Here is a 26,671-nt window from a genome sequence, read left to right as displayed (position 1 = left end):
TTCTACTTGGCAGAGATATGGGGAGGGGGGGGGGGGGGAATGCAATTAAAACTGCTGTCAGAGACAGGGATGTGTGTGACATTAATCTAAATGTCTTGTACAAAAATTACTTTTAGCAGATACCTAGAGAACCAACCCTTGAGGGTAATGTATAAGACTGCCTAGCAACAAAGAGATCTACATTTATAAAATTAGTTAACTTTTAAAGTAAAATTTATCAAATAATCTGACTAAAAACCCTAAGAAGTTTTGGTCTCACCTAAACTTAGAAAATGATCTGAAATCATCAGCTCAGTTAATCAGTGACCACAACTGCATGAAAACAGAAGATACCAGAGAGAAGGCTGAAATACTGAATAAACTGTCCCGAAATTGTTTCATCACAGAAGATCATAATGCAGTCCCTCCTTACAGTCACTTTATGAATGTCATAAAGCAGATGTTGAGATAACAGACTGCAGAATAGGAAAACAATTACAGTCACTTAGTAGCGGAAAGGTATCAGTAGCAGATGAGATACCTGTATGACCCTACAAAGATTATGCAAAAGAACTTGCTCCCCTTCTAGCAAAAGTTTATTGTAGTTTGCTGGCACAACAAAGAGTACCTGGTGACTAGATAAAAAAATGCAGGTCATTCTCATTTTCAATAAGGGTTATAGGACAGATGGACATAATTATAGGCCTATATCTTTGACATCAATCTGTTTTAGAATTATGGAACAAGTTTTATGCTCAAAACATATGGTGTATCTGGAGAATGTAAATCTCCTCTATAAAAACCAACAGATTCCACACACAGAGATCTTGCTCTGTTCTGGACGAGATCAATAGCACTGTATACAATGGCACTCAGGTTGACGTCATGTTCCTTGAGTTTGGAAAGGCACTTGGTGCCCCCCCCCCCCTGCCATTTAGTGACAAATGGATGAGCTTACTGAGTGTAGCTCCAGGTTTGTGACTGGATCCAAGACTTTCTTGCAGATAGATCTCAATATGTCACTTTTAATGAAACATAATCAACAAATGTAAAGGTAACTTCTGAAGCCCCCAAGAAAGTGTGATAGGACCGTTACTATTTACAGTGTATAGAAATGCTCTAGTTTGTGTTGGAAGCTCTTTAAGACTAACAGTGAACAATGAGGTTGTCTATAAGAAAGTAGCAACACCAGAAGACAGATTCAATTTGCAGAACAACCTATAAAAGATTGATGAATGGTGCAGGCCCTGTCAGTTGACCCTGAACATACCTAAATATAACATATAGCACATACATAGGAAAAGAAACACACTCTTGTATAATTACGCTATTGATGACAAAATGCTGGAAACAGTATCTACTGTAAAATATCAAGGAGTAACCATGAGCAGGGACCTTAAGTTGATAGATTATATAATGGTAAGACAGAGATTTAGGAACCAGGTTTTAAATTGTAAGACATTTCCAGGGGCAGATGTGGACTCTGACCACAATCTATTGGTTATGACCTGTAGATTAAAACTGAAGAAACTGCAAAAAGGTGGGAATTTAAGGAGATGGGACCTGGATAAACTGAAAGAACCAGAGGTTGTACAGAGTTTCAGGGAGAGCATAAGGGAACAATTGACAGGAATGGGGGAAAGAAATACAGTAGAAGAAGAATGGGTAGCTTTGAGGGATGAAGTAGTGAAGGCAGCAGAGGATCAAGTAGGTAAAAAGATGAGGGCTAGTAGAAATCCTTGGGTAACAGAAGAAATATTGAATTTAATTGATGAAAGGAGAAAATATAAAAATGCAGTAAATGAAACAGGCAAAAAGGAATACAAATGTCTCAAAAATGAGATTGACAGGAAGTGCAGAATGGCTAAGCAGGGATTGCTAGAGGACAAATGTAAGGATGTAGAGGCTTATCTCACTAGGGGTAAGGTAGATACTGCCTACAGGAAAATTAAAGAGACCTTTGGAGATAAGAGAACCACTTGTATGAACATCAAGAGCTCAGATGGAAATCCAGTTCTAAGCAAAGAAGGGAAAGCAGAAAGGTGGAAGGAGTATATAGAGGGTCTATACAAAGGCGATGTACTTGAGGACAATATTATGGAAATGGAAGAGGATGTAGATGAAGATGAAATGGGAGATACGATACTGCGTGAAGAGTTTGACAGAGCACTGAAAGACCCGAGTCGAAACAAGGCCCCCGGAGTAGACAACATTCCAGTAGAACTACTGACGGCCTTGGGAGAGCCAGTCCTGACGAAACTCTACCATCTGGTGAGCAAGATGTATGAAACAGGCGAAATACCGTCAGACTTCAAGAAGAATATAATAATTCCAATCCCAAAGAAAGCAGGTGTTGACAGATGTGAAAATTACCGAACAATCAGTTTAATAAGCCACAGCTGCAAAATACTAACACGAATTCTTTACAGACGAATGGAAAAACTAGTGGAAGCCGACCTCGGGGAAGATCAGTTTGGATTCCGTAGAAATACTGGAACACGTGAGGCAATACTGACCTTACGACTTATCTTAGAAGAAAGATTAAGGAAAGGCAAACCTACGTTTCTAGCATTTGTAGACTTAGAGAAAGCTTTTGACAATGTTGACTGGAATACTCTCTTTCAAATTCTAAAGGTGGCAGGGGTAAAATACAGGGAGCGAAAGGCTATTTACAATTTGTACAGAAACCAGATGGCAGTTATAAGAGTCGAGGGGCATGTGAGGGAAGCAGCGGTTGGGAAGGGAGTGAGACAGGGTTGTAGCCTCTCCCCAATGTTGTTCAATTTGTATATTGAGCAAGCAGTAAAGGAAACAAAAGAAAAATTTGGAGTAGGTATTAAAATCCATGGAGAAGAAATAAAAACTTTGAGGTTCGCCGATGACATTGTAATTCTGTCAGAGAGAGCAAAGGACTTGGAAGAGCAGTTGAACGGAATGGATGGTGTCTTGAAGGGAGGATATAAGATGAACATCAACAAAAGCAAAATGAGGATAATGGAATGTAGTCGAATTAAGTCGGGTGATGCTGAGGGTATTAGATTAGGAAATGAGACACTTAAAGTAGTAAAGGAGTTTTGCTATTTGGGGAGCAAAGTAACTGATGATGGTCGAAGTAGAGAGGATATAAAATGTAGACTGGCAATGGCAAGGAAAGCGTTTCTGAAGAAGAGAAATTTGTTAACATCGAGTATAGATTTAAGTGTCAGGAAGTCATTTCTGAAAGTATTTGTATGGAGTGTAGCCATGTATGGAAGTGAAACATGGACGGTAAATAGTTTGGACAAGAAGAGAATAGAAGCTTTTGAAATGTGGTGCTACAGAAGAATGCTGAAGATCAGATGGGTAGATCACATAACTAATGAGGAAGTATTGAAAAGGATTGGGGAGAAGAGAAGTTTGTGGCACAACCTGACCAGAAGAAGGGATCGGTTGGTAGGACATGTTCCGAGGCATCAAGGGATCACCAATTTAGTATTGGAGGGTAGCGTGGAGGGTAAAAATCGTAGGGGGAGACCAAGAGATGAATACACTAAGCAGATTCAGAAGGATGTAGGTTGCAGTAGGTACTGGGAGATGAAGAAGCTTGCACAGGATAGAGTAGCATGGAGAGCTGCATCAAACCAGTCTCAGGACTGAAGACAACAACAACAACAACAACAAGCACACAAAACAAATACAAAAAACAAATGCCATGCTGAGATTCATAGGAAGAATCTCAAGGAAATGTAAGACATCCAGGAAAAAAGTGGCTCACAAGACACTTGTTTGACCGATTCTGAGTACTGATCTGGGACCATTGCCACGTAGGATGAGAGATAGAGGAAAGCCAACAAAGAGCAGTGTGTTTGATCTTGTGACTGTTTGGTCAGCGTGACAGCATTACACAGGTCCTCAACAAACTCCAGTGGCAGACACTAAAGAGATTCATTGTGCATCAAGGAGAGGTGTACTACTGAAATGTTGAGAGAGTATTTTCCAGGAGGAGGTGGACAAAATAATACATACTCCCATGTACATCTCATAAAATGACTATGATTGAAAACTTGAGAAATTATAGCTACAACAGAGGCTTACCAACAATCATGGAAGGGAGAGTCAGTCAGTGGCACCAGAAGTATCATCCACCACACACCATCAGGTGGCATGTAGAGTATTGATGCAGTATAGAGGTTAGGTGCTTGTGGAGTATAGATGTAGACAAAGCTTATGTGTATGCTTGAAAACCGACATATAAAAACTAACGCATCAACTGTAGATCCCTACGGCAAGGTACAATAGGTATACTAAGAATGAAACTATTTGATTCTCCTCTTAATCTGAAGGTGAGAGTTGTAACCCATAAGAAATGAGTTCCTAATTTTAAAGTATCAAACTACATACAAAGTTAACACAGTGACAGTCAACCAGAACTGCTGACTACGCTTTTCCTTAAAAAATTAAAATTAATAAGTGGACAGTTTCAATGGTTTTTAATACTGTATGCTGTCAACAGGGACTAAATATCATTTAACAGTTTTCCACTACTATTTAATGTAATATGAGTTGAACTCTTGCTTAAATATCCCTTTAATACTGTTGAAATAATACTCTTGTGCTGTTCATACAGGAAAACTCTACAAAAGATATAAATATAGGATATAAATCTGAGGTATACTAAGGGATCTGCATGAGGCATCTAATAGCCAAAGATTTCAAAAAATGCCTTAACATAAAGAGAAATATGAAACAGTGCATATATTATGATTATATTATGTGTCATGCATCATTGCAGAATCATACTAAGGAGTTATTATTACATGATATTTTGCATGCTTTTTACACTACTGTAACTATAACTCTAAGATTTTCTTTCTCACTCGAAGCATACTACTTACAGAGATGATATGGCTGCCCATTTCCCAATGGATATTTCTGGTACCTGGCAACGTTTACAGGTGGCAGCATAGAGAACCTTGCTGACAGTAAAGGTTCAAGCCTTGCTGCTACTGGATCAGTGGGATGAAAGAGATTGTAAATCTGTTGCACCATGGGCTTTGGTATAGGGCCTGTAACAAAGCAGTATTTGCTATACCAGGGTGAAAAAACCACCCACCTACACACACACACACACACACACACACACACACACACACACACACAGAGAGAGAGAGAGAGAGAGAGAGAGAGAGAGAGAGAGAGAGAGAGAGAGATTTATTAGTGAGCATAACAAGCTTATACATGAGTGCTGTATTACAAACAAAACTTTAGAGTTTCCATAAGAGATTTCCTACATGAAAGTACATTAAAATAAAAGCAAACGAAATACTTACCAGGTTAGCAGGAGTCTCCATCCATAAAAATAGAGAAAATAAGTGAAAGCATAAACTGGACAATATGCGAGTGGGACTTTAAAAAATGTATACATTAAAAACTTTATCCTACTTTACAATGTTGTCTTAAAGTTGAGCGACATTTATCTTAAACCCAGAAATTCTTTTTTGTTCCTACTTTTTGAGCTAAAAAAGCACTTGATCCAAGAGAATGCATCTTTTGCTGTCCTTTAATTAGTAAATGTGTGTACTTTTGTCTGAAAAATATATAATCATTTAGGAACTGGTTGCAAAGGAAAATACTTCGTTACCCTTGTCTCTCATCTAACAAGGCTTCAAATTTAAACTAATCAATTTGTTCTTTACTCATGCATTGTTTGTAAAAGAAAAGATATCTCAATGATTATGCAATAAAATGGATAATATTAATTTATAGTGTCCCATCCATAGCACAACAAGACTTCTTGTGGTAACTGACATAACTTAAAAATCATGACCTGTGAGATACCCTACTCCCACTTTTGAGATACTTTGCTTAACCCACATATCAACAGCAAAACAGCAGTAGTATTCAGTTATCAAAAATGGCACTATCAATCCTTCCACTGCTTGAGATATGCTCTCTGCAGTCTGTGCTGAGGTGGCTTTTGTTATCACTGTATTGCTCTCACAAATTCTGGTGCCTGCTCTGAGAGACAGCATTCTGACCAATATGACCTACCAGTCTATTATCTTCACTTGATAAGGAACTGAATTTCTTTCTGTTATCCATCATACTTCCTAAATTGCATCAAATTAAGTAAAACATTGCCTCCAACTGTAAAGAGTTTGCAGAGATAAAAACACACTGGGTAAACTTTGTATTCGGTTGATTTTTAGCTCATACATTGTAGTGAATGAAATATAGATAAGACATCAAAATTTTATTTAAAATTCAGAACAGAATGATATCTCATTTCATTCTTGAGTTATTGGGTTTTATATCTGAAGGACAGTCACTCATATCTGATACATGATTCAAGAGGGTTTCCCCTTTCCCCAAATGAAGCACACAATGAGGCACACATGAAGTACAGTAAGTACTCAAAACTTCTTTATTCACCAATATATGGAAGTAACTTTGCAGCAGTGAGGTGTCAGTGGCTCAGGAAATCAGATGCATGTACACATGCCCCAACCACATGGGAGATGACGTAGCAGCACTTGTATATACACCCACAGCAGTGAAAGGTTTAAGTGCATTAAACCCAGAATTAGAAATTTCCTTTACTTTAAAAATTTAAAGTAGGGCAGAGGCTGATAACCTTAGTATTAATGTTCACTAGCCATTATCAGCACTGAACTCCCCCCCTCCTGCCTCTCTCAAATCAGACTAGAGCCCAAGACCGTCTTCTATGCAACTGCCAACAGAATGCATACCACCAGCTGCTATCCAACAACTTTTTCAAAAACAACTAAGTAGTAGTGGTTACTACGCAAAATTGTACCAATGAAAGATTCTGTTCAAGCAATAGCTCCATTTCTACTTTATGACTGAAAATGTATAAAACTATTATTGAGGTTATGTGGGAAAATAATGTGAGTGTCTTAATTTACCCCTTATTTTTTAACTTTCATTAGGCAACTGAAGAGAGAGAGAGAGAGAGAGAGAGAGAGAGAGAGAGAGAGAGAGAGAGAGAGAGAGAGAGTGTGTGTGAGTGTGTGTGTGTGTGTGTGTGTGTGTGTGTGTTTTTTTTTTTTATTGTTCAACTATAAAGATATATGTGAAAGGTTAATTGGCTATGTGTTTGTTGTTAACTGTTATAAGCTGTGGTATCACCTGAAACTTATTTAGAGATTAAAACTGTGTGTCTGTGTGCCAGACACTCAAACCCGGAATCTTGTTTTCTGTAGCAAAGCCCTTGTCACCTGAGTTATTCAGGCATGATTCATGTCACGCAATCACAGATTCAAACTACAACTTTCTGAAGGAGTAAAGGCTGGTTGTCAGATGTGTGTCAGAGAATTATCTGTGAAAGTCCTCATTCCTGATTTCACCCTCAGCCCTCAATGCAAATTTAATTTTTTGTACAGCTTCACAACAGTGAAAAATCAGCTGTAGAATGAAAAGAGTTGTTCTATTTATTACCTCTTTTTGGGGGTGGGGGTGGGGAAGGGACAAAACATAGTAAAATACATTCTGTATCAGGAAATCCACAGAGGCCCAATTTTTCGTGAATCTACAGTATCATATAGGCGAAACATAAAAATTATATCTTATTGGCATATTTTTGTGACTTATTAGAAATGATTTTTTTAAACTAAAGAACCACATTCATTTAAATAACATTTTCAGGTATTGCACTATTATGTTAATTGTCAGGAGAGTACTTACTGTTTTTATCATCAGATGAAGAAATTTTTCTGTATGCAAGAACCAGTGCCAGGGGACTTCCAAACATGAAAAAATCACTGACTTCAAAGTCTAGTTTGCAGTGATGAGAGTGCTCACTGGAAACAATGAAAAAACACACAGAGATCAATACGACAGTTTATACTTTCAGCAAAGCAGGAATGAATTGACAAGCTAACTACTACAATTTCATTTTGATTGACCCTGGAAGTGTCATATGAAATACAATTTCCTTAATCAGAATAGCACAGTGCTGCATGTACTTCATTTGTCAAGAACTGAGCTGCACTCAGTGTGATGTAGCAGTTGGTTCCATTGGCTTGCATGCCGTATGTCACCCATTCAACCCCAACTACCGGCAGTTATTGGTCATTTAATAATTACATTCCTGGAAGGATCTCAAAATTTCTTATGTTTGTATATTCTGGAATATTTGATTTTTGCACAAATAGTAGCATACTCCATCCAGGGTATCAGTTCCGTTTGATCTGTTCTGGCTGTACGTCTGTGTTCATAATAATGCAATTTGTTCTGGTTACAACCTGACATTGTTTCTCAGAGATACTGGGTACTTCAGATGATCTACATCATCATGGCTCCAGTCAGGAAGTGTAAAAGCTGTTGCCTACACAGACAGAAACTGAAATGCTAGCAGTGCATCATTCCCATGGACCAAATATCCAGGAACTCAATGGGCTCCTAAACAACAGTAAGTCAGTGCACATCAGGTATCCATCAGTGTTTTCTGGAGACACTAGTCAGGATTCGGTGACAGGGTGGAAGGGACTCTACTAAGTTGCCAAATGTGATAGTTGGGAGGACATAATGCATTTAGCAAATGTGTATTTTTATTGGACGGCACACTTCAGCAGTGGTTTGAGGGAAGAGAAGAGAAGATCAACAGCTGCGACAAACTGCAGTCCACAGGAAGGAAAACATTTAGCAATAATCATCAGCAAGTATACTTAGCAACATAAAAGCTGTAAAACAAGATCAATCATGGAAAAATGAAATAGCACTATAGCAGTGACAGTGACAATTTTAGCAGCAATCATGACAGAAGTGACAAAAACTACACTGACACAGCTTCCAGCAGAGTTGACACACTATTGAGTGGAATCAACTGGTTTATATAATGAGACGTTTGTAAATAAAATAGTATCAGGCATGCACACACCCTGTCTCATGCACGGCTTTTGTGTTTTCCTGTTATGGACAGAGCATAATAATCATAGCTAACACTTGGCTTAAGAATCATGAAAGAAGGTTGTTTATGTGGTAGAGGCCTGGAGACACTGGAAGGTTTCAGATAGATTATATAATGATGAGATTTAGCAACCAGGTTTACAACTGTAAGACATTTCCAGGTGCAGATGTGGACTCTGACCACAATTTATTGGTTATGTACTGTAGATTATAACTGAAGAAACTGCAAAAAGGTGGGACCTGGACAAGCTGAAAGAACCAGAGGTTTTAGAGAGAGCATTAGGGAACAATGGGCAAGAGCAAGGGAAAGAAATACAGTAGAAGAACAATGGGTAGCTTTGAAGGATGAAATAGTGAAGGCAACAGAGGATCAAGTAGGTAAAAAGACAAGGGCTAGAAGAAATCCTTGGGTAACATAAGAGATATTAAATTTAATTGATGAATGAAGAAAAAATAAAATGCAGTAAATGAAGTAGGTCAAAAGATATACAAACGTCTCAAAAATGAGATCGACAGGAAGCCAAGTGCAATATGGCTAAGTGGGGATGGCTAGAGGACGAATGTAAGTATATAGAGGCATATATCACTAGGGGGTAACATAGATACTGCCTACAGGAAAATTAAAGAGACATTTGGTGAAAAGAGAATCACCTTATGAGTATTAAGAGCTCAGATGGAAAACCAGTTCTAAGCAAAGAAGGGAAAGAAAGGTGGATGAAGTATACGGAGGGTCTATACAAGGGCAATGTACTTGAGGGCAATATTATGGAAATGGAAGAGGATGTAGATAAAGTGAAATGGGAGATACGATACTGCGTGAAGAATGTGATAGAACACTGAAAGACCTAAGTCAAAACAAGGCCCCAGAAGTAGGCAACATTCCACTATAACTACTGAGAGCAAAAGTCTACCATCCGGTGAGCAAGATGTACAAGACAGGCAAAATACCCTCAGACTTCATGAATAATTTAATAATTCCAATCACAAAGAAAGCAGGTGTTGACAGTTGCTAAAATTATCAAACTATCAGTTTAATAAGTCACGACTGCAAAATACCAATGCGAATTCTTTACAGACGAATGGAAAAACTGGTAGAAGCTGACTTCGGGGAAGATCAGTTTGTATTCCGTAGAAATATAGGGACACGTGAGGCAATACTGCCCCTATGAATTATCTTAGAAAATAGACTAAGGAAAGGCAAACCTACGTTTCTAGCATTCATAGACTTGGAGAAAGCTTTTGACAATGTTGACTGGAATACTCTCATTCAAATTCTGACGATTGCAGAATGGACAGCATCTTGAAAGAAGAATATAAGACGAACAGCAACAAAAGCAAAATGAGGATAATGGAATGTAGTTGAATTAAATCAGGTGGTGCTGAGGGAATTATAATAGTAAATAAGACATTTAAAGTAGTAGATGAGTTTTACTATTTAGGGAGCAAAATAACTGATGATGGTCGAACTAGAAAGGATATTAAATGTAGACTGGCTATGGCAAGGAAAGCATTTCTGAAGAAGAGGAATTTGTTAACATCAAGTTGAAAAGTCAGGAAGTCTTGCCTGAAAGTATTTGTATGGAGTGTAGCCATGTATGTAAGACAAGAAGAAATACAAGCTTTTGAAATGTGGTGCTACAGAAGAATGCTGAAGTTTAGATGGGTAGATCACGTAGCTAATGAAAAGGTATTGAACAGAATTGTGTAGAAGAGGAATTTGTGTCATAACTTGCCTAGAAGAAAGGATTGATTGGTAGGACACGTTCTGAGGCATCAAGGAATCATCAGTTTAGTATTGGAGGTAAGTGCAGAGTGTAAAAATTGTAGAGGGAGACCAAGAGACAAATATACTAAGCAGATTGAGGTAGGTTGTATTAATTACTCGGAGTTGAAGAAGCTTGCACAGGATAGAGCAGCATGGAGTGCTGCATGCAGCAACAGTCTGTGTTGCTGCATCTCACCAAGCATGTAACTCACATAATTTTCAGTTTGGAACTCCTACAGAATATGCTTATTTTTTTTGTCTTTTCACATTATCATGTTGCTTAGATACAGGACATTCAGTAGTCAGAAATTTCCAGTACACTCACCTTTTATGTTAGACTAGTGATGCTGCCATTTTTTCTTGCTCTACCCAACACTCAATGAGCTTTATTCTGTTGTATACGTACCTTTACCACTGCTCTTTTCTGAACAGAATTTATTATAATTCAGTGTCACATTAATGAGTTTCTTATACATCTTTAATGTTAATATTGTACTTTTACCATCTGGATTGTTGGTGACTATTTTCTGTATCTAAGTATGTTAAAAAATTCACAAATACAGTTATGTTCCTTCAAGCACTACTGTAATAGGCCTCATCAACACTTAATCAAACAATGTAAAATCCAGGATATCTTAATTGTTAATGATATTACGAGAAGCAAAGCTGCTACTCACCATGTAGTGGAGATGCCGAGTCGCACTATATGGCGAGTAGCAACTTTCCTTCTCATAATATCATTAACACTTAAGATATACTAGAATAACATGAAAGCAGACAGTTACTTTGCTTGCAGTTTATTCTTATATATGAACATGACTGCTTAGTTACAGGGTGGTGGCTGTCTCCAAGAAAATGATCCTTCCAATTCCTCACATAAACTTTTATTCTTTCAATCTGAGTAATTTTCAGCCCAGACACTTTATTCTGCCTCTCACATCATGAATAATATTAAACTCTTAAGCTACAGCCATTTTTGAAATCTTCTAAAACAGTTAACTAGTCCAAATTTTTAGATACCTTGTCAACTGTTTTTGTCTACTATATAGACAGACAGAGATAATTGACGACAATAGGTTATACTTCAAGGATAATAAATGAAAATGGAATTGACAAATTCAAGAAGTAATTGTGTAACAAACTAGAAAGATGTACACAAAATGTTTGACTTTGATGAAAAGTATAAAGGATCCTGTAACATACATACATGTTTCTTTAACAATTGTTGTCCTAAAAATTTAATCTGTGCCAGCAGATTAAACATTGGTAGGCAGTCAGAGTATCATGTAAATCTATGTAGACTTTACTTAACATCCAGAGACATTTGATGATGACAAGGTTGAGCCTGTAACTGCTGTGGGCAGATTAATATGCACAGACTTATCTTTTGCAGGTGAAGTAGATTCACAAAAGCATGCCAAACTGCCTTACTGCACTGCAGACATTTAGTTATGCTAACTGCCTAGTCCATAAGTGCTATGGGCACATTTAGATGTGTTGTTAACATGCAAAGCCATATTTCTGTCCCCTAAACCCAGTAGCTCTAAGTTCAGATTATGTAATTTGAGTTGATGTCAACATCATGCACACCCTTTAACAGGGAAGTTTTAGGTGGCAAGTATTCTGAACTATGGTTGCATAAGATACCAGGAGAGATCAGATCTGAACTACCACATTTATAACCATGCCAACCTCATCAAACAATTGTGCTGTTGGCATTACTGAATTCTTTGACTACTCTGCTTTGCTTTGTGTTGCTCAATGTTCTCTTTTCTTGTTTTGAAATGAGTGAAAAGTCTAATCCTGTACCATGACAGGGTTCAAGTATAACACACCTCAACACATCAGTTCTGCTTTTGCAGCTCAGAACACAGACATAGGATAGGCAGTACTAGCCCTGTGAGTAGGAGGTGGGCCTCATTCCCCTCCTCCCAACTCAGGTGGCTAAAGTTCTCGTTTGTTTACACTTATGGTTCACAGTCATGTTACAGAGATTGCACTTATATCTCCTGTAGATGTTTCCGATTTCTCTTTACAATTTTGGCAGTTATTCAGTACTGGCCACTGATTATCATACACTATGTTTTTCTTATCTGCATATGTTGTATCCATATAAGTACTGCCAAGAGAATGACATATCATGACACTGTACAGAGGAATAAATCCTAGAGATAGTATGAATTTTGTTCAAGATGGCATTGGGTGTAGAGTGCAGTGTCACATCGCTCTCAAAAAAGAATAAAATAAACAGTGCATCATGTAAGAAGTGCCAAAAACGTTTAGTTAAAGGAATTCTGTGCAGTAAATGCAGCTTTTGGTTACATGAAAAGTGTGTCAAAGTATGTTTGAAGTTCCTTAGTGACAATATACAGTGATTGTGTGCCATATGTTTAGAACAAGAAAATGTGTGTTTATCATCATCAGCAGTGAAGTCGAAAGATGAAATTATAAAAGTGCTTTTAGGTGATATAGACACTCTGAAAAGTGAAATACAGCTACCGATTTAAGAAAATAAAAACCTGAAGCATCAATAAAATTTTAGTTGTATGAAAACACCAGTTGTGAAGCACACACAAGAAAATGAGTGAAACATTAATAATGGGCAAAGTTGTAAAAATGAGTGGAGTAACACACTTCCACAACCCTCAAAAGAATGTGTAACAAGTCTTGAAACAAGCTGAAGACTTTAAATCAGGGAATAAATATAAATGGACAAAAGTGACACACAATAAAAGAGTACACAAGCAGTGCAATAGTGAAACAAATCCTCTCAAAGAATAGTTCGTCGTTATTAGTGACAGTATGCTGAAAAACATCGAAGTACCAAACACGAAAATAACTTATTAAGCCTGGAAGAAACTTCAAGAGAGAAATCCAGCCAGAACTACAAAGTTGTTTTCCTTTATGTGAGGACAAATTCTCTTTAAAGCAGCAGTGAAGAAGAAATCATCAGTAAGACCAGAAACATTATTCAAACAGCAACACACCTCTACAAAGCTTCTATGATTTTAGTAAGCAGCATAATATACAGAACGTCAGTGAGTGAAACAAAAATAGCAAGAATAAATTCTTGTACCAAAGAGCAATGCAACAAGTTAGGAGCTGTATTTATAGATCCTAATAAATTCTTGAATAATATATGTCTGGGGAAAGATGGTTTACATCTTAACAGATTGGGTTTCAAAATACTTAGCAAAATGGTTGCTGATGTGTGTCACATCACAAGAAATAAGGGAAACTAAAAAGTGCTGATGGGGATGTTAAAGAACCTAAACGACTTCCAATCAATAGTAAATATAAAATTATATATAGAACTGAGTGTACACACATCATGTACTCTAATGTAAATGGATTAAATGCTGAATAATCTGGTGGCAAAATCTCCTAGATAGACGAGTTTTAATTTTTTTTTTTTTTTTAGTTTAAAAATGTCATAGTAATTTGTTTAAATGAACTCTGGATTAGTGAAGGTATATTAAAAATCTTACGTAAAATTGAAAACTTAGAGGTAGCAGCTTTTGTAGGAAAAGTTTCATGGATACTTACTTATTCAGATAAGATTACCTTGTCAGAAGTGACAAACTGTTTAAATGAAGAGTGTATTTTTTAGGGTTGCTGTGTTGAATTAAGGAACTAAAATATTGTTATAATCTTGATTTACAGAATCCCAGGGAAAGTCACAAGTGAGCATTTCTTAGGTAAATTTCAGTTTTTGCCAGAACACCTTAGAAATGAAAAAAAATAAAAAAAATGTAACTGCTGCTGATTTCAAAATCAATGTGTTGAATAAAAACTGAAGCATCACAATTCCTTGACTTAATAAAAAATATGTTTCAAATTTAATTTTTCAGAATCAACAAGAGAAAATGCTCAGTCAGCTACATGTAATGACAATATTTTAATGAATTATGTTTTTGAAGATTTACATAAATTTTGTTTAGATTTCGTAATTTCTAACCATTCAGCACTATTCATTGAGTTGGCCAGATCAAGTAAGGAAGTTCTGGGTAGAAAGGTCTATGTAAAACGAAACTTTAAACAGGAAAACATGATTTCATTTCATGACAAGCTGAATGAGAGACAATGGCACTTTGGCAAAAATATTTCAAGCACTGGAAATTTTGAAACATTCTTAAGCAGTTTTTTTAATGTTAACAATCAAACATTTTCACCTAAACTTGTTTTAATAAAGTGACAAAAAGATCAGAATGGATCAATAAAGGCATAAAAATCTCCAGTGTTGAGAAAAGGCAGCTACATAATGAACTAAGATATAATAACAGTACTGACTTTGTCGAATATGTCAGATGATACAAACTAACATTTAAAAAAGTTTTCAAGGAAACAAAGCAAATGGCAAATAATAGTTTAAATTTAAGACATGAAAATAAATCAAAGGCAGTGGGGTCAGTTGTGAAATCTGAATTAGGTATTAAAGTGTCTAGTCACAAAATTCGTAAAATCAAGCTTGAAGGTAAGGTTATTGTGAATCCAGCTCAAATTTCAGAATGCTTCAATGAATTGTTCATTAATGTAGCGAAACCAGATGTCAGTGTTGCAGATTATAACGACACAGTATGTGCCTTCAGACTTTATCAAATGTCGGAATGCTTCACACAATTTAGCGCGGTATCAGCAACAGAAGTAGAAAACATTATATTAACAATGAAAAATGAAAATTCTTCAGATTTGGATGGGATATCCACAAAAGTTCTCAAATTTGTACACAGGACACTCACTATCTTTAATAATAAACCATTCTTTTGAACGAGGACATTTCCCAGCGGTGCTAAAGTATGCAGAAGTAAATCCGCTGTTCAAAAATGGGTCAACAGAGGATATGGAAAATTATCATCCCATATCTCTTTTCCCAGTCCTGTCAAGTATTCGAAAACGCTGCTGCCATCCAGATTCAACATTTTATTGAAAAATGTGACATTATTTTGAAACCTCAATTTGGCTTTCAAAGCAAAAAAAGCACTACAGAAGCAATAAACATGTTTGTCAATGACATTAGCACATCATTAGGCAATAAGAATAAAGTTGCAGGGACCTTTTGTGATCTCGCAAAAACTTTGAACTCAGTAAACCATGCACTTGCCATCCACAAATTTGACAAAAGTATGGAATTAGGGATAGCACTTTACAGTGGCTTACTTCATACCTGTGCAATAGGAAACAAAGAGTGGTTGTCACTACAAACGTAGCAAATTACTTTTCCAAATGGAAGACAGTAATGCAAGGTGTTCCTCAAGGTTCTATCCTAGGACCTACTTTGTTTCTATTCTACATCAATGAACTATCAATCAATATAAATCATCAGTCTTATTTGCAGATGATATGACTGTATTAATTGAAGAACAGGAATCAAAAACTATTCCTATCAGCGCCATCAATACAATAGATCATTTAGATACTTGGTTTCATCTCAATGGATTAGCACTCAACATCCCAAAGACACATGTGGTCCAGTTCAGATCAAAAGAGTCAACATCCCAGGAAATTGAAATAAATCACAGAAATCAAAATCTAGAAGAAGTGGACTCTGTGAAATTTTTAGTATTAAACATAGATCAGAATTTAAATTGGAAGGAACATGTTGACTATCTGTTAAACTAACTATGTAGTTTTGCATTTGCAATGCAAATGTTAGCTAATGCTACTGACATGGACACAAGGAAAATTGCATAATATAAGGAGGTTGTTTGCGTTGTTACCCCTGGTTGATAATTACATGAAATATTTGTCAGTATTTGTAAGCAGTGGGTCCCTTGGGCACAGAATACGTGAACACTGAGAAGTAAGTTTAAACAGTGTATTAACAAAAGATTGATTATAAAACATGCACACTATGCACACCCATCATCACTGTGTTTGACATCCTAACACCAGCTAATTATGATCGTATCAAAAGGCTCCACGGTGAGCTAAGAAAAGAGACATATTTGCACCCAAGTGCATGCTAGTTATACAGAGCACTGCGGACGGCGGCCAGTGGCTTACTCTCCTGTGGGCGCACTGCGGCTGGACGTAAGTCTCCTGAACAAGCAAATTGTCAGCATTCCAAGATAGGTAGGATGGTGAGCATGTGTTACGTACTGTATGGCTACATGTAAACCTGTACACCCTTACATCACTCTCCCCAGAGAAAAAGAGCAACCATAGGTGGCTCAAAATGACCTCACGGGCATTATGAATTTATTTCGCCATTTGTGGCATCAGAAGGCATTGCAACATGTATTTCATTTGCAGACACAGTAACATTCAGTACAGAGAAGCGAGCTTTCAGGATGACAATTTCATACATGGCTCTGAGCACTGTGGGACTCAACATCTGTGGTCATCAGTCCCCTAGAACTTAGAACTACTTAAACCTAACTAACCTAAGGACATCACACACATCCATGCCCGAGGCAGGATTCGAACCTGCGACTGTAGCGGTCACGCGGTTCCAGGCTGAAGCGCCTAGAACCGCACGGCCACACCGGTCGGCACAATTTCATACATGACAAATGCTGTTGACAAAAGGCAAATTAATAAAAGCAATAAAAACACAATACTGACAATCAAGTATGCATTAACATTACTGGACTTAATTCTATTTGCTGCTTCAGTGAAGCTTAACTCATTATTGGAAGAAATTACATTTTCACGGATATCCTTCATTAAATCATTGTCTTCAGAAAAACTTGATAAGGAATGCTTTCCGTATGTTAATATGTATGAATCATTGTAATAAACAGATAACATTCTCATTAATAACAAATGTCCAGTTACATGAAATGTAGTTGGCAATACACTAGGCATATCAAGTAGCTCATATGATAAATCACAATTGTGGCATTCAAGATTAATCCACTATTATTGAATTTGAGTGTAAACGGTAGCTCAGGTGTATCATAATTTTTACATGTAAATGGGACATCAAGGGTGGAGTTAAATGAGAACATTATAGCTTCAGAACATCGTTTAAGAAATGTATGATAAAGATGCATTAAAATTCTAGGGTAATCACCTCTTGGGGGATGATTCATAAACAATTCTTTCTCACAGCTGTACACACTATTATCTAAGAATACTGCCGATTCAGGGCAAATGAACTTATGACTATGTTTACACATATGCATAATCATTTTCATTTAGGGACACAAAATATCTTTGATTCTTGCTCATCAGTAGACAATCATTTAGTATGTACTTTACATGAATACCTCCCTGTCTCAATTTCACAGGGAAAGTATAAATCTTATACATTTTAGAATTACGCTTTGATAAAGTAATGTGTATAGAAACAATAACAGTTAATTCATCTTCAATCTTTAAAGAGTGTGTGGTGGTTAACTTTTCGTAAGCATATAAATTGTAATAGTTAACAGGGTAAATCATAGTATATTTTACATCTAGCTTTCCTTCAATTGATAGTCGGATCTGTAAAAATTGTTCTGGATGTAGTAGTACACTACTCAATCATTTGAACTACTTTCTCAGGCTGTCCTTAAGGGGCTCCGGAACGCCCTATACTTGCAATGTTAAAATAACGCTTATAAATTACATCTTTCCTCACAAAGTATTTGAGGTAGGAAGTTGAAATTTTTACAGGTTATTTATTTGAATATGGGCTACAACTTAACACAGGGATTTTACAAAATTTTCGTTCAGTTATTAAAGATGATTTTTTTTCAATTGTAATGAAAATTCACAACATTTTTTTGCAATTTTTTATTTATATATTCAAAAATATACAGTTTTTTGGAAAAAGGCTGTGTTAAATTATGCAGAAGGTACTGTGTAACATTTACTGAAAGTTTGAAACAAGTATGTTTGGAAGATCCTTAGAAGACATGTAATTAGTATGAGAAAATAAAAGTTTTGGGAATCGAGCGACAAAGATTGGATTAACTTTTTAGTGCATTCCAGGTCCATAGGATGTATTATCTTCATCCTCTGCAAACTCCTCCTCCAGCTTCCTCTTGTTCCTCCTCCTGTTTACTCTTGCTTGTATTTCTAGACTCTTTACAGCCCTGTCTGCAGCCCGAAGGCGTTCCTTGTCTAAAGCAAGCATCGCTCGTACCATGTTAGAACCTATCTTCATTCCCATATTTCTAAATACCTTGCACCTTATAATGTTGCCACCATTGAAAGTCGCAACAGCATCACACACACCAAAGTGAAGTGTTTCTATTCCAACAAATACAGTCTTGGGGATTCTCGACCATATAACACTATTTACACTTTCATTGGGGTTTTGAGTTTTTCCGTGAATACACTTTTTCAACAGTTCAGGTGCTGCCAAGTCTCTGAAAATAGGTTTTATCACCTCCATTATTGCATCTCACATCACTAAAAGGTACCTGATGAACACGGACGTTAATAATAACACCATTTGACAGCAGTTTAACAGCGCCACAGTGGGTCACGCCCATGTAGAACACATTTTAAAAAAAATTAAAAATAGTTGTAGTCTTCAGAATTGAATAAATTATATATCTATTAAAAGGTAATAGTCTGCAGATTCAGAAAACGCAAAAAAGTAAAAATTGAACTTTTCATGATTTTGAGCCTTTCCGGAGCCCCTTAAGTTAAGGGCATCAATTCTAGCATTTGATAAACTATCAGTAATCCTTAACAAAAGAGTGTTTAAATCTAAGTGTGCACTCACAACATTTAATCCTTGGAATAGTTCTTGGATACTTGCGTTCGTTTCATTACAAAGTACGTGGAGATGTGAGATAAATTGCTTTACAATCTGTTCAATGAAAACTGTGTGGTTAGTAATGGTTCTTTGCATATTCTTTAATACAATAATTTCATTAGAGAGATTACTGAATTTGTACTGGACTGTTGTTCAAGAGCTAGTATTTTGTCTTTAACTTCCAGTAGAGCTCGACTAGTTAAAGAACCAAATACAGTACGAAGGCTACTCCCTTCAAAATCAAACCAAGCATGTTTATACCTAATTAAAGTTTTGTGTGGCAAAAGCTTTAAAAACAGTAAATCTCTTGTTCATAATTAGCAAATGTAGACACTACCCGCATTTTGGCTGTGACCCAGTTATTATACCAAGATGTACTCATTTCCAAAATTGTATCATTACCCTTAACAGAACAAATTAGATCAATTTGCTTCTTTACGGAATTGAACTGTTGCTGGATTTCACTCAGATTGTATTTGAGTACAAATTTTGCACTACTTGTTGAAACTACCATGTCTGATCGTGGTTCAAACAAAACACCTGTACTCTGTGGTACTATTACTACAGCATTAGTAGAATATGCTATCATTGCAAACATTGGAATAAAAATGAACATGGTTAATTAATTCTAAATACTAGAGTTAATAATGAACATAAAATAAATTAATTGCTTGTGGTAACCTGGTTTAGCTTCACTTGTGCACTCGTGTAATAGCTTCAATACTAAATTTTCACAACACATTCACATAAGCACATGGCTGAAATAAACACACGCATTGCACTCTCCCACACTACACATGTTTACGCAGATTGTAGGGGTGTCTGGAACAGGATCACTTGAAATGTGGTGATGCTTCAGCCTTGAAGCCTGGACTGCACTGTTGTGATTCTCGCTTCCTGGGTTTGAGAACAGCAGGTCTGCCTCTCAGTCGGTCCTCATCATATTGCGATGCTACAGGAAATCTACCCAGAAATGGCTTTACGTGATTGACACGAACAACAATCAAACGAAGGGGCAGTTGGAGCTTAAAAGTGACTGGCGACAACACCTCCAAGATTGGATATGGTCCTTTCCAAAACTTCTTAAACTTTTTGACTTGAATCTTCTTTAACACTATGTTGCTCAGATACACAAGATCTCCAGCTTGATACTGTGGCACTGCTGCTTGGCAGTTGTGTTGTCTTGCTTGCTGAAGAAAGAATCAATGACTTCACTGTTTCACTCCTCTCCGCTCTTCCTTTAGTTTGCGTGCTAGATCCCTTACGTGTTCATTGCTGATTCTGGCAGTCGATCGTGCAGAGTCCAAGGGTGAATGCATTCTTCTTCCATAGACAATCTCATATGGAGTTAGGTCAGCTGAGCTGTGCATTTTGGCACTGTAACAACTTAACAAGTACGGTAAACAGACATCCCAATTGTCGTGTTTGCTTTCCACATAATGGTTAACCATTTTAATAATTGTTCTGTGGACTCGCTCGACTCTTTCATTTTCTTCTGGGTGTGCTGGTGTAATCCTTATTGCATGAGCTTACAAACCTATTTAAGTAATTCACTCGTAAAATTCGTTCCTTGATCACTAATTATACTTAATGGTGATCCTAACTTAAGAATCCTTTTTATGAGAACTTTAGCTACAGTCTCAGCACTCTGATCAAGTATTGGTATCATGAGAAGGTATCTAGAGACATGATCTAACATTCTCAATAAGTATTTGTTTCCATCTTTAGTCTTAGCAACGGTCCTACAACGTCTAGTGCTACTCTTTCAAATGGTTCACTTGTTTCTGGCACTTCTTGCAATGGTGCTCTACTTTTTCCTACATTATTCCGTCTGTTACAGGAATCACATTGTGAAACAAATTCAAAAATGTCAGCTTTGCAAAGCACCTGAACTTGCAAAGCATCTGAGCTATTTTAATGTTTGTTGCTTTTTTACCGTAATGTTCTGATAATAAAGAATCACGTTGTTGTCTCATGATTTTATCTTTCATGCTTTCTGGAATAACTAGGCAGTTTCCTCTACTAGTGATTTTGTACAATAATCCATTTATTTTGACAAAATATTGATCATTTTTCCATTATTTGCATTGTGGATCTTCTTCTTGAGCAGCCTTTAACTCTTCTTCTCAACTTATTGTAACACAAACATTGACTTTTCGACTCATTGCGTCAGCATTCCCATGTTGTTTACCAGGTCGTTGAATAACCTTAAGCTGGTACTCAGTCTTCATGTCCATCTTGTTAATCTGGAACTTGGATCCTTTAAGCTCAATAACCATTTAAGTGCAGGAGGATCTGTAATAACTGTAAATCCTCTTTCAGTTAAGAAATATCTGTTATCTAAAAACAAAGATGATGAGACTTACCAAATAAAAGTTCTGGCAGGTTGATAGACACACAAACATACACACAAAATTCCAGCTTTCACAACCAACGGCTGCTTCGTCAGGAAAGAGGGAAGGACAGGGAAAGACGAAAGGATGTGGGTTTTAAGGGAGAGGGTAAGGAGTCATTCCAATCCCGGGAGCAGAAAGACTTACCTTAGGGGGAAAAAAGGACGGGTATACACTCGCGCACACACACACATATATCCATCCACACATATACAGACATATACAGCGTAAGTAAAAGTGACATAATGCAGATTCCAAATGAAGTAACAAACACTGCAGTTATAAACACAGATTTTGGTAACAGTACCGCAAAATTGCGGTGAGGAGTTGAAGTTAATAATGAACTGAAGTGCAAGATTTTGGAGAAGATAGAACATTTGGCAGATGATGAACAGAAGATTTTAGTGCCTGTTTTGTTGGGAGTATGCAGATTTATTCTGAGAATGTGCAAATTTACCTGTCACTCATTTAGTTCAGCATCGTATTCATACAGGGAATGCAGCCCCAATCACACAGAAACCTTACCACATACCATTTAGTCAAAGAGAGTTGGTAGAAGACATGGTTAAAGAACAAGTAGAAGCCAGAATTATGAAACCAAGATATCCTTCAGACCCACCGTGGTGATCACCTGTTCTAATTGTAAAGAAGAAATCAATTTCTGGAGAGCCACAGTTCCGTTTTTGTGTTGAGTACTGATCTTTGAATGCTGTGGCCACACTGGACATTTACCCCTTACCAAATTTAGTGGAAACCTTGGATTATTTGGGCAGATATTTTTCAGTATGTGATTTAACAAGTGGTTATCACCAGTTCACAATGCATCCAGATGATCAAGCAAAAATTTCATTTGTAACTGAAACAGGCGTATAAAAGTATCTTTATATGCCATTTGGACTTTGTAATGCTCCAGCTACATTTCAACGTCTTATGGATTCAGTTTTATGAGGGCTCACCCCAACACAAGCACTTGTTTACCTTGATGATGTAATAATTTTTGGTGAAAACATGTAGCAGCATACCGAGAGACTACAATCTGCTTTTGAGCATATAAGAAGTGCAAACCTGTCTTTGTCAGTAGATAAATGTCATTCTGCACAAAGTAAGGTTAACTACCTTGGTCATGTTATAAGCAGTAAGGTGTTCGACCTGATCCAAAATTAATTACAGATGTAAAGAATTTTCCTGAACCACAGAATTTGAAAGAACTGCACTCATTCTTGGGATTGTCAAATTTCTACAGACGATTTATAGCCAGTTATGCAAATATAGCATGTCCAATGACACAGCTACTGAAGAAAGGACCCACATTTAATTGGTCAACAGAATGCAAAAGGGCAATGGAAGAACTTAAAACTGCTCTAACCACAGCCCCAGTGTTAGCATATCCAGATTGGTTATGAACATCCAGTCTCGTTTGCTTCCAGACAAGTAAACAAAGAAGGATGTAGTTATACTACTACTGAGAAGGAACTTTGTGCTTTGGCTTTTGGTATAACAGATAACAGATATTAATGTAATAGAGGGAAACATTCCATGTAGGAAAAATATATCTAAAAACAAAGATGATGAGACTTACCAAACAAAAGTGCTGGCAGGTCGATAGACACACAAACAAACACAAACATACACACAAAATCCTAGCTTTCACAACCAACGGCTGCTTCGTCAGGAAAGAGGGAAGGACAGGGAAAGATGAAAGGATGTGGGTTTTAAGGGAGAGAGTAAGGAGTCATTCCAATCCCGGGAGCGGAAAGACTTACCTTAGGGGGAAAAATGGACGGGTATACACTCTCACACACACATACACACACACACACACACACACACACACACACACACACACACACACATATCCACCCACACATATACAGACACCAACACTTCAGCAACTTTTGTTCCTCACGGCAAAACAACATCCTCATTGCTCATATTCATTGTTGTGACTGGGACTTTTGCGACATTCTGTATCACCATTGTAGTGACACCTACACTTCTAGCTACATAACAATGCATTGTATCCAGTAACTCACTTTTCTCAGATCACTCAATTAATAATAAAGTTCCTTCCTTGTATTGTGGTGACTTAACTTCAACGAAGATTGTCTTTCCTGCTCCCTTGGGAATTGACTAAGGCAGATCAATTTGAACATTGACTCAAACGGTTTGAAATGATGCATCATTTGCGCGGTCCATTCCCACGACGGCAGTATTGCTGCTCCTTTGAGTATGCCCTGAAGAACGATTTCCTAGGTTGTAGTTGCTACGGCCTAGTCTGATCTTTCTTTCTGCGACAAATATCTTTGCCTTGTTAGCGGACTAGAAGTCAAATCCAAGTACACCATCATAACGCATTTCGTTATTTCAAACTACTTGCACCCTTGCTGTGTATTTATCTTTATCTTTATTTTCACCATCTTCGCCTTGCCCAAGAATTAATTCTACGTCGACTTCTCCATAGTTACGTAGTTTTCCTCCATTTAACCCTCACACTTTTAATAGCAACACTTTCAATTTATCCCATTTATCTATGCAACACCACATTAATGAGGTTTGTGCTCCTGTGTCAATAAGCAGTTTGATGTTTCTCTCACAATATACAGCACCTATCATGAAGTCATTTTGGGTTCGATTTTTGCTGGAACTAACAGGAATCACTGTCTCTGGCAGGGGGCGCACGGAGTCATGGCTCTTACGTCCCCGTACTCATTTAAAGATCTGGCAGATAGTCTGCTGTGTTCGCATTACCTTTCTTCGTGCTGCGACAATCTCTCGAAACATGACTCTGCATCCTGCAATGATAGCAGATTCGATTTTCTGTACAGTCCTTACACTTATGACCCAGCTTATTGCATCTGCAGCATTGTACTATTGTGTTGAAAACTCTGCGTTCTCGTTTCTGCTTCTCATTTGATCATCTTAGTGCTACAACGAGCCCAACAGCTGATTCTATTGCTTCCTGAAACATTTTACATCGTGCCAGTCTAACAGCTTTGCTTAATTCCTCTCCGTACAAACCATGAATAAATGTGTCCAAGGCTCTCCGGTCGGCATCGAACAACTGAATACGATTTTCATCTTCTACTAACTTGTATGTTTGAGTGATGATGTTTCAAATTCTGTCAGCAAACTGCTTGATAGATTCATCTCGCCACATGTGAAAACTGTAAAGCAGCTCTCTGTAAAATCTGATCACGTTTTTACGTTTAAATCTCTGAACAAAACCCTTCTAAACTCATTGTAATCGTCTGTTTTCAAGCAAGTAGGCTCTGCGCTAATGAAATCTTATGATGCTCCATGAATTCTTAATTTGGCAACCACTAGCTTATCATACTCTGTCCATGATCATAACAGGGCAGCACCTTCAACTTTATGAAAAAACACTTTCATGTCGTCTTCGGGTTTCTCGCTAAACACTGGTACTGATGGAAATAATGAAAAATTCTTTATTTTACTTGTAGTGCATGAACTATCACTTGACAAGTCTTTCAAAATGTTACTCTCACTTCTTTCTGCTTTTAACTGCCAAATCTCTTCTTGTAGTTTGTTAATAACAGTTTGTATATTGAAAACGTTACTCTGACTGGATTGCAGCATTTCGTCTAATTTAACGCCAATGAGTCATTCAAGTGTAAAATAAAAATCCATCACTGCCTTTCATATTCTAGCCAAACTGGAGTAGACCAACCTGAATTCCAGCATTGGATGTGCCCGCATAGTCGGAAGATGTTCATGCTGCTGTCGCTCGAAGTTCATGTTGTTCTGCGCCTCTTCAGGACTGTAGGTTTTGCATAATTATCCCACCTCTGACACCACTTCTATTAGGAGGTTGTTTGTGTTGTTACCCCCGGTTGATAATTACACAAAGTATTTCTTAGAATTCATAAACAGTGGGTCCCTGAGGTATAGAATATGCGAACACCGAGAAGTAAGTTTAAACAGTTTATTAACAAAAGGCTGATTATAAAACACACACGTTACACGCACCCATCATCACTGTGTCTGACATCCTAACACCGGCTAATTATGGAAATATCGAAAGGCTCCATGGTGAGCCTTAAAAAAAAAAGAGACATACTCGTGGCCAAGGCCGTGCTAGTTACATGGCGCACTGTGGACTGTGGCTTACTCTCCTGTGGCGCAGTCCAGCTGGACACACGTCTACTTGTAACGCCGGAAATGCACATCCTCCTATTTCCATCTATTGTACTATAAATTTGCTTTCCTTATTTTTGTTACCTGAATATATAACATTTCTGTGTCTTCATATATTGTAATTGTTTTACTATTTGTATATATATATTTATGCATTTATGTCGATGTATAATTGGTTTGTTTCGTAAATATTATTTGTATTTTTACGCTGGGTCTTGCCTAGGGAAAACTGCTATCGAACGATTACATTGATAGGTTGTGTGAAGAATCAAAGTGTGTAGGATCTTTGGTAGTGTTAACTCTGCCGCGTGGAGCGCGGGCTGAGCAGGGGGAGTCTGGCTGGGGTAGTGCAGTGGAGCAGGTGTGTTGTGTGACGCTCCCGCGAGTTGCCGCGCTTTCGGGGTTTGGCAGCATGTAATTGGGCTCGACTCGCGATGATAGTTTCTGACATGGTGTCGCGGACGGGAAGCATTAGCTGGCGCACATCAAGAGCCCGTTTCGCCTGGTGACCGTGTTGAGAAGAAGGCGCGCCAACATCCAGATTCTGCAACAGCGACGGCCGACAATGAGTGACTGTCGCCATCTCCTCGATCGACGGCTTCAAACCTTCAATCAACCAACAAGGAAGACTGGAAGCACATAAAGTTTTAGAACTGTATGGCAGACCTCAGCTTTTCAAACTGTACCATTTTCGTAATTATAATTACAGCAACTTAGCGTGAACATTTGTTGCTCATTGTCCCAATTGCATTACCAAGCAGGGTCCCTTCCTTTTCCGGA

General features: G+C 37.5%; 1 protein-coding gene across 5 annotated transcripts in view; it reads right to left on the bottom strand.

Moving 5' to 3' along the window:
• The window catches only part of LOC126180278 (protein retinal degeneration B), a 589,076-nt gene that overhangs the window by 88,757 nt on the left and 473,648 nt on the right, over positions 1-26,671 (bottom strand). For all 5 annotated transcript variants that reach the window (XM_049924680.1, XM_049924684.1, XM_049924682.1 and 2 more), the window contains 2 exons: positions 7,663-7,778; positions 4,854-5,024 (listed from right to left, as the gene is read on the bottom strand). In XM_049924680.1, coding sequence (XP_049780637.1) covers positions 4,854-5,024; positions 7,663-7,778 — 287 coding nt within the window. The remainder of the gene's footprint in view (positions 1-4,853; positions 5,025-7,662; positions 7,779-26,671) is intronic.

Source organism: Schistocerca cancellata, chromosome 1 (assembly GCF_023864275.1).
Source record: "Schistocerca cancellata isolate TAMUIC-IGC-003103 chromosome 1, iqSchCanc2.1, whole genome shotgun sequence".
NCBI lineage: Eukaryota > Metazoa > Arthropoda > Insecta > Orthoptera > Acrididae > Schistocerca > Schistocerca cancellata.
Note: the sequence above shows the minus strand (reverse complement) of the source record. Positions and strands in the feature narration are given on the sequence as shown.